At 30.7% G+C, this 10,402-nt stretch overlaps 1 protein-coding gene across 1 annotated transcript in view; it reads right to left on the bottom strand.

The window, feature by feature from the left end:
• The window catches only part of LOC100164446, an 87,535-nt gene that overhangs the window by 16,352 nt on the left and 60,781 nt on the right, over positions 1-10,402 (bottom strand). Inside the window, exons 4-5 of the mRNA XM_001951829.5 lie at positions 9,222-9,268; positions 8,109-8,209 (exon numbers count right to left, since the gene is read on the bottom strand). Of these exons, the coding sequence (XP_001951864.2) occupies positions 8,109-8,209; positions 9,222-9,268 (148 nt within the window). The remainder of the gene's footprint in view (positions 1-8,108; positions 8,210-9,221; positions 9,269-10,402) is intronic.

Below are 10,402 nucleotides of genomic sequence, written 5' to 3'. Positions count from 1 at the left end.
ATTTTTGACTTTAATGCTAATAAAAAAAAACTGTGACTAAGGATTTTTAATATTTTTCATCTGCCTTTGAAACAATATACTTGGAGCCTTCTATTCAATTTTCAAGCTTTTTTAATCAACAAATAAAATTTTATTGATATTTTTAGAAAAAAAACTAAAAAAAAATGAAAACTGACAATGTCCGTAAAGAGCTCAAAATAAGTCAAAATATTTTGAAAATGTTATGGTGTATAGAAAATGCTAATATAAGCATTCAGTCAAAATTTCATGTATCTACGGTCATTTTTTTTAAAGTTACACCAAAAACCAAATTCAATTTTGCGTAAAAATTCCCGTTTTTCCTTAATTTTTCTTTGGTTTTTCTTGGCGCTTTTGAAAATTACTGGGAATTTTAAATTTTGACCTCCCCAATGCACCAACGATATTCACTTTCCAATCGAACAAGATATTGAAGTTGAAAATCGAAGCATTATTTCGACTACTTATCGTGTACACAGACACAAAAAAAAAAATAAATAAAAAAAAAAAAAAAAAACACACATCATTGTAAAATCAATACATTCATCGTTCCACTCAGAATCTAAAAGTATAATATGATGGATAGGTATGAATAAACTAAATAAATTAAACAGTATATTTATTCGATGTCACAAATAAAATAAAATTTTTGGAATAATTATGAAAAAAAAAATTGTTCATGATTACAAATTTTACATTTTATGTTAAAACGCATTAAGCGGATATCATAATAAAATGATTTTGCTCAGACATTTTCTTCTTCTCCGACAATGAAATCGTAAAATATGCCGTTAAAAACTCAAAAATAGCAATTATGAAATATGCGACGAAAATGTTTATATGCTTCGGCATCAGCGAAAAAAATGTAAAACTTACTTAGGTGTTTCAATGATATTATATAGAATTAATCAAAGTTAAACCAAGCAAATCATACAATACGTCGTTAGCGGCTCCGTATATAGTATATACGCATGCTTTTATGTGTAAAGAAGTTATCATCGACTGTATTATATATTGTAATATACACATACGTGTATAAAGCTGCCACCAGGGGAAAAGCATAAAAAAAATGCGACCTGTCCACAGGTTGCCTCAGGGGTACTAGTGCGCACTACATGTATAATTTATATTATGTGTGTGTATATGTGTGTGTGTGTATAACACCCGTAAATAATAATGCGTTGTGCACTGGCAAAAAACGCCGAGCGCTGGCCGGAATTCGACCGAGATGGAAAATTTGGGGGTTCATGCCAAACATTTGGTAACTTCAACCCCTCTTCCGTCGGCACTAATACTCACATACTATACTTATATATAGTGATTCTGTGCATGCGGGAAGAGATGGAATGTAATCTGAAATAGGTGTGTATGTGTGTGTGTGTGCGCACGCGCTCTAGTTATAGTGGGGGTGTAAGGCCCATGGATGACGCGAGGAGATTCGGTGGTAATTTTGGTGATTTCTCGCCAAAATCGCGCGGGAAATGATCCGACAACGAGTGGAAGTATATATGTATATAATTAATATACCAACACGTTACCCCAAACTTAATCCGAAAACCATGTCTATCCGACGGTTAAGAAAATCAAGACTTCAATAGCAAAAAAGGACAATGTGATTTTTTCTTAGTGTTGAAATATACTCATACAAGATATTACATTTGTTCGGTCATTTTAGTGTATATATTTTATTTTGAATGACAACTTCTATAAAATATTTTCACTTCAAAATAGCATAAAATGAAAAAAAATTATCTTGAACATCTCCATAAGAAATTTATTTATACAAAAATTTAAGCTCGACCCGTATTACATAAATTAATATGAGTGTTGAGTTTTCGAGAATCGTATTTTTTTAACCGTATGGTCGCGAAACGACGCCTGTAACGTGGACAGCCTAAAAAAAGAACGGTGATTTTTGTATATAAAAAAATATTTTCGATTAAAATACGTATAAAGAAAGAACCTAAATGTTTATATTCATGAGTTTATACATTATAATCCGTATGCATCGTAAAGTTTTCAGAGGATAGGATAGAGAAAAATCGAGATCTTCAGCTGGGTTGGCGGTGCATGAGTGGTGGAGAGATGTAATTTCGGTCTCTAAGGTCATTACACATAGAAATCCACTAGTAGTCGGAATGTATACATTATTTGACGCGGAGTTCCGGTATATATATAAACAACCAAAAAGAACGATGACGACGACGATTCGGAACAAAATATAACGACACATCATATAATATTATAATATGAACGATTATGTGCACCCGTTAAGTCATTATCTCATATACAGACCACTGTGCGCGATCAGCGTAGACAGAGACGGAACATCTATTCAGGCGGTCGAATAAAACAAACCCATTGTGGCACTTATACAGGCTGATAATTTTTTGTTGAAACGTATTAGATTGGATTGTATGATTTTTCATAGAAAACGTTTAAAGTTTTTTCAATTTCGTTTACGAATTCTATAGCCACGTTTTGTTGCGCACGCCGTGGAGCGCTTGTTCAGTAAAATGGTCAAGAACGAAAAATGTCAACAAAAACGAGGGAGCAGAAGGCCGGTCCGCGTATTACCAAACCCTATAGAGAATCCCAATGCTATATTTTATCCGAACGAGCCATTGGTCCGTTTGAATTTTGCGCCATAACCATATCAATATTAATTAATAATTATAAATTAATATTATAATAATATATATTAATAATAAATCATTATAATATATACAGTTATATGCATAAATAATTTGTATTGTTAAGTTTACGATTATACAACTAATTTATACACAAATATATACTCATTTATAATATTCTCATAGGTTTAAATAAATAGTTTACTAATTGATCTATTTCGTTATATTTTCATTAAATAGATAAAATACATATTATGCATACTTACATGTTTACTTATATTACATACAATTATCTATGTAGTCATACTTTTGTAGACTAGGTACAATAGTATTAGGTACATCATAAAAAATATTAAGACTTTCAATTCATAAATTGAAATAATCTGTACATTTGTGATACATTATTATGATATGTTATCATATATTATTATTAGGTCTATGCAGCTCTCGCGTTCTTTGAGGCGAAACCAGCGGTTGTCGCGTGGAGAGAGCACGCGCACCAGCTTCAAGGAGACGGCTTAGAGACGAACTGGACGGGGCGAGTAGTCGAATGTGGGCTTGTTTGTGGTCGTTACCGGACGATAGCAAAATTATCTACGGTCCGTTCATCGTATTTCCAAAACGAACATGTTTCCCAACCGATATTACCTTCACTTTATCGCATGTACATAAATACAATTTCAATAAACGTAAATAATTCCACAATAACCATGTGTATTAATTTACCGTTTACTGGCGATTGAAAGCTCATAAATTATCAGGCCGTCGGGGGGTGGATCTGTAACGGGGAACTGGTAAAATAACATATAAATGATATACAGCGTCCCCGTGCCGTTACATCTTATCACTTTCAATCTCCAATCTTAGCGGCGAAATCACACAGTTCGCATAGTGTATATCTACAACCGAGCTGTTATCTACTTTCTACCATTACCTATCTCTTTTGATAAACATAATATGATCGGAATATCGAATTCTGTTGCACATTTGACATTTAAACATATATATTATGTAATATTTTAAATAAAATACAAAAATAAATTGGTATAAGTACAAATTGTAACTATTATTGTCGGTTACAATTAATAATTTTCGTAAACAAATTCAAATGTGTCGTAATAGCAGCACTCTCATACATTTTATTTTTTGAGGAGGGAGGAGAGCTTAAAATTTTTTTAGAATACATATAGGTACAATTTTTTTTAAAGGTCTCTGCAGACTTACGTATACCTACGCTTACGATATTTTATTAAAAAAACACGAAACTTAACAGAGAAAATGGATGCATAGTTTTACGTTAAAAATATCACCCAGTATATACACTGCAGTGCGTCGTATCTGTTATTTTATAAATTACATTTTTTTTTTCGTATTAAATCTGTTCGGGTGTGAAATGTCATCGCGCAAATATGAACGAGAGCCTAGTGTCGGATCACCGGTTACCGCCCGTGAGTCGTGACCTCGGAGAATCAAATTCGGTCGACGATTTGTATACATGGAATATAATAATATATACCTACTAATACTTTATATTTACCTATACACTATACACTATAATCTACGTCATACTATACGTATACAAGTACCGGATATGGGTTGTAGGCTACTGCCACAGTATATATATATATATTTATATGTATATACTATATATGTATATACTATATATGTACGTGCACGAGATATCATAAAAAAACCTATATATTTATATAATACTGACAATACGCACGTGCATTGAAGGTGAAAAAAAATATAAATATACACACTCATATATAATATATATGCATGTACTTTGGCGAATTTGATTGTACAGTATCCGCGACGAAGTCAAGGGGTGTATGGGGGTGTATAGTGAAAATAGAAAATCTCGAGGGATTTATTTATTTATTTTTATTTTTATATCCAATCCTCCTCTCAGCTCCTTTTGGTTTGACTAAATCCGGCGCCGGTCCCTATACTGATTGGCATGCAAATACGTAGAAATGCTCAAATCGGTATTCCACTGACACATCGTCGCCGTCACCAGAGTACACACTCGACCCACACGACCCACCCACAACATGTGCTCACATAATAATATTACATGTTATTATAAAACAGCATAAGACGATTAAATATTTGTCAGAAGCAATCAGGAATATATATTTGCGTGGCATATATATATCATACTAGCATCAACATCGTATAATACTGTTTCCTGTATAGACAGACAATACTGCAGCATATTTTTTTAATTTACAATTTAATCGGACTTACAAATGATATAATACTTGTTTATACTTTTGGTGATTGGATTATAGCGTGATGTTACCATCAAACAAAGCAAATTTTTGTTTGTTTAATATTGAACAACGCGGGACGAACATAAAACAACAAATTATTATTCGTGCGAAAATATCACCGGTCTCGCAAATACAAAGAACAACAATAGGTAAATTAAGTCGGTACCTACGTTATACATACTGCAATGGTTATCATATTTTATTTGTCAAAACTCAGTCAAAAGCTATTGCTAAACTTTTAGGGGATGCAATAAAAAAAAGGAGGGTAAGTGGATGTCGCTCTGCTGTACAGTAGATTACAAGTGGGTCACTGTATAATGGATGGTATTAAATTTGAATTCAATGATATATTATCATTGTATAAGAAAAACGATTCTGAGCGGAGACGGTATGTCGGTCTATAGGTATGAGACGTATTATATACTTATCAATGGTATTAAAAAAAATTGACCTATAATAGGTACCTATAATAAATTCCAAATTAATCATATCACAATATTCATTAGGTATTTAATATAACGCGTTATACATAAACAACAAACCGTGATACTATCATAGATATATAATAGTATACTTTAGAAGTTTCATGTAACCATGAATAATATTATACAATCGCAACAAAATAACTAAAATAGTTATTCTAGGTATTTTAATATGTAATTTCGTCCAAATTTGAACTTAAAATGAGTATAAAAATAAACTGTGCTTATGTGTTTTTAGATTTTTTGGTAACAGAATAAACTACTTACGTGGAATCTTGTTTTAAATTTTCAATCCTTAGATATAAAAATTGACTATTTTATAAATTTTTAACTACAAAATAATTATTGAATCTTAAATTTGATAAATTTTGTCAAAATTCGATCTTTAAATGCTTATAAAAAAAAAATTGTGCCTATGTATTTTTAAAATTTTTCAACTGCTATTGTAACAATATATCAGGAACCTTGCATTAAATTTTTACGCTTTTTTATCCAAAAAACAAAGTTTTATTGATATTTATAGAAAAAAAAACTAAACAAATTGAAAACTGACAATGTCCGTAAACAGCTCAAAAAAAGTCAAAATATTTTCAAAATGTTATGGTGTATAAAAAATGAAATTATTAACATTCAGTGAAATTTTCAAGTACCTACAGTCATTCGTTTTTTAATTACAACAAAATAAGAAATTCGTTACGTGAGAAATCAAGTGAATATCGAATGTTGTAAAAATATGAATTTCAAACGCTCATAAAAATTTAATTTGACTTGCTTGTAGAAATTTTTTTTTTGAAAAAGGTATACAAACTTATGAGGAATCTTATATTACATTTTCAAATCTTAGATTTAAAAAGAAAAATTTTTACGAATTCTTAACTTAACATAATTTACTAATTTTCGTGATTTTTCCATATTTTGTCAATTTTTGAACTTTAAATGCTAATAAAAAAAACTGTGACTAAGGATTTTTAATATTTTTCAAATATCCTTGTAACTATATAGTAGGAGCCTTGTATTAAATTTTCAAGTATTTTTACTCAACAAATAAAGTTTTATTGACATTCATAGAAAAAAAAACGAATAATATTGGAAACTGAAAACGTTCCTAAACAGTTCAAAACAAATTCAAATATTTTGGAAATTGTATCATGTATAGAAAATGAAAATATAAACAACCAGTGAAAATTTCATGTAGATACGGTCATTTGTTTTAAAGTTACACCAAAAACCAAAATCAATTTTCTCGAAAACAGGTTTTGCGTAAAAATTCCCGTTTTTCCTTAATTTTTCTTTTGTTTTTCACGGCGCTTTTGAAAACAATTGGAAAAATTTTACTTTTGACCCCCCAAAGTACCAACTAGATTCACTTTCCTATCAGTAAAGGTACTGTTGAAGAAAATCCAAGCACTTTTACTGTCCTAAAAGGTGATGACAGACACAAAAAAAAAAAAAAATGAAAATGAAAAAAAAAAAAAACACACATCATTGTAAAATCAATACATTCATCGTTTCACTCAGAATCTAATATAATCTAGTGAATTACATTTTTAACTGACTTATTTATTAAAACAATAACCAACATTTAACTGATTTTTAAAATACAATTTTTTTGTTTTAATTTATTTTTCAATAACTTTTTATGATAATTTGAAAGCTTAATTTTATTATTAACAACAATTATAGTTAATATATAAATTAAATTATAGTTTATGATGTGTAAAAATATATGATACATACAAATAAGTAGGAATACAAATAGTTTTTATAAAATACGTAAAAACAACATTTAAGCGTAGCAGAAACAAGTATAAATAAATATAATAATAATAATCGAATATTGAGTAGGACAACTGTAAGCACGTTCCACGATGTAAATGAATAAAAGAGGGTTGATTTTCTACGGAAATGTCGTCGCCGAATTTTGCGTGATTGCCACCGTCTTGCTACTATTTCTATATGTACCTCAACCAGCTATAGCCGCTAGTATATATACGCCTTCACCGAAATGTCGTATTTGAAATATAAAATGAAAACGTTACAGACATTTTCGGGTCAACAGCCACGATGGAAAAAAGAAAGAGACGGATCAATAAAATTAAAAAAAAACGAGACGAGAAAAAAATTACTGGGGCACAATATAATAATATATATAATACATATAAAAATGCATATATAAAAGACACTTAGCCGAACGATTTTATAGTACCTTAAATTTTTTTAGTTATATATCAGTCTCGAGTATACACGGCGGTTACCATAGTTACTTGTGAGATTTGGTGAAGTGGGAGGGGGGAGGTCTCATAAGCATTCCATTGGAATGTTTTTTCGAACGTATAGGAATTAATTATGCCATTTGATTTAGTAAAAAAAATGAGGTCAAACCGTTCTCTCCTGGTTTGAAACGCTAATTAACGATTAATGAGGAAACTACCACCTATAATGCCACCAAACCACACCAAATACACGGACGAGTGGATAGCCGCTACCATCTCGCGCATAAAAGCTTTAGAAACAGCTGCGCGTTATTTTATACATACACAGACATATCCATACACTCGTAGTTTGTGTATATGTTTGTGTGTGTGTGTTGGAGCGCTTGAGTACAGTATTTCCGCCGATAGTAGTTAACACAAAGTGCACAGTCGGACCACTACTCTCGCGCGTATTGCAAACAGTAAAATAATTTGTATCCTTACCCGAGCTGAAACGTTTTGTTGACTTCGCGATTTATCCCTCCTGTGGGTCTTGAAGTTCCGCAGAAACCGCGTCAATGTGATCTTCTTTTTGCCGGGTCGGTCTGCAAAACAAATTACGGAAAGAATCGCATATTATTTACAACATGAAATTTTCAAACTCTATTATTATTATTTGATGCATGTTTCTCGTCTATGTTTGCACACGACGTTAAACACCTACGTAATAAAGTTATAACCTTTTAAAAGATATTATTTTGCTATTTTGAATGTTGCCATTATTTTAGAGACAGAGAACACTAGCGCAAAGGAAATATAGGAATAAATCAACGCGGACAAGGTGTGCTCGGGTGGATGCATAAACTTGCCTGCCGAACATCACATCGACACGTTTGCTACAAATTCACCGAAACCTTTGGAAAACAAACCCCATTTTCGAGCATACACTATATATATATAGTCCAACTATCTCACTTCAATCCCCCCTCGCCCTACCGATAGCGATTCAAATCCACCACAACCAGGTTTCCTCCCCCGGGATACCGTCTAATTTCCATTTAAATATTATTCCGGGCTCACTGGATGAAATCCATTTTGGCCTTGGGAAAACTACGAAATTGCGGAGTTTCTCTGGTTCAAAAAAGAAAAGGGTGGAAGCGAGCAGAAAGATAGAGGAGAAAGAGTAAAAGAGAAAAAAGGTCTTTCCGCATCTCTATCACTCTTTGGATTCGCAGGGTCCCAACTCCCAACCTGCACCATAGTTGTCTCATGTAAAGAAGATGGAAATTCTTATTTTAATATCGTTTCTGTTAAGTGTACCGAATAAACGAGCTTTGGAATGGAGTGGGTAAGGACCTTTTTCATTTTTAATTAACTCACCGTACAAAATAAAAATAAATAATAAGAAATAAAAAAACAGAGTATAGTTATCAACAGTTATGATAATACTATTATCGTGAACGGATGGATATTTGTTTGTTATTATTTATTAATATGTGATTGGATATGAATATAACTTTTAGTATTGAGACTACTTTCCGTCAAGCGATTACTTTTTAGTAACGCAAATCATTAATATTGACCACAGGTCAAGTAAATTTAAGTACGTTTATTTACCAGCAGGAGGAAACTCGTAGAAATATGCAGATCTTGGACTCAAGCACCTGAAACATATAATATGATGCATAATAAGTAATAATAAATAACTTCATGGGTATGCATAAAACAATTTTAAAATTATATTCCATCTTATCTACGCATATGCAAATACCTTCACAAATTATTATCAAGAGTATAAATAATACCATCGAAAACACTTTTAATTTTTTTTTTATATTAGGCGAAAATCAGCTGTAGTTAGCTTTCTGATAAAATATTATGCTACTATCTTTATCTTAAATAAATATTATAAACAGTAATAACCATAAAACAGGATGGTAGAAAAAGATTTCTTAACAGGAAAACATTTTTTTAAGATAATAATATGCCGAGTATAATCACAAACTTTTTTTAAGTGTTGTGTTTATATTTGACCATTTTGTACCTAAAAAAAGTCTTATCATTTAAGTAATATTTGAGTACCTCTACCATATATAGGTACTCAAATATCTGATGTTTTCATATACTGGGGAGTTTTCATCATTGAACACTCATTATTTTAAAAAATACCTATAAATGATTTTGAAATAAAATGTTTACATGATTTTTAGTAGTTAAGAAACAACATATAAAAAAAAATTATAATATTTTAGATTCTGAGCGGAACGATAAATGTATCGATTTTACAATGATGTGTGTGGTTTTTTAATTTTTTAATATGCATGTGTAGACGATAAGTAGTCAACATAATGCTTCGCTTTTCAACTTCAGTATCTTATTACATGGGAAAGTGAATCTAGTTTGTACATTGAAAAGGTCGTCAAAATTTAAAGTTCCCAATAGTTTTAAGAAGCACAAGGAAAAATATAAGAAAAATTAAGAAAAAACGTGAATTTTAACGCAAAATTGATTTCAATGAATGTTTATAATATAATTTTCTATACATTAACATTTTCAATTTCCAATTTTTTAAGTTTTTTTTCTATACATTTCAATTGTATTGTATTTGTAGGTCAATAGGTTTGAACATATAATAGAGGGTCCCTAATATATTTTTATAATGGTAGTTGAAAAATATTAAAAATACAGTCACGATTTTTTTTAAGCATTTAAAGTTTGAATTTTTAAATTTTTAAAATACGTAAAAACCACGAATATGTCCAAATAATTTCGAGTTAGAAATTTATAAAAATTTTCTT

The sequence above is a fragment of the Acyrthosiphon pisum genome, chromosome A2, assembly GCF_005508785.2.
Source record: "Acyrthosiphon pisum isolate AL4f chromosome A2, pea_aphid_22Mar2018_4r6ur, whole genome shotgun sequence".
NCBI classification, from domain to species: Eukaryota; Metazoa; Arthropoda; class Insecta; order Hemiptera; family Aphididae; genus Acyrthosiphon; species Acyrthosiphon pisum.
The sequence above is the reverse complement of the archived record's forward strand: the minus strand, read 5'-3'. Positions and strand labels throughout refer to the sequence as shown.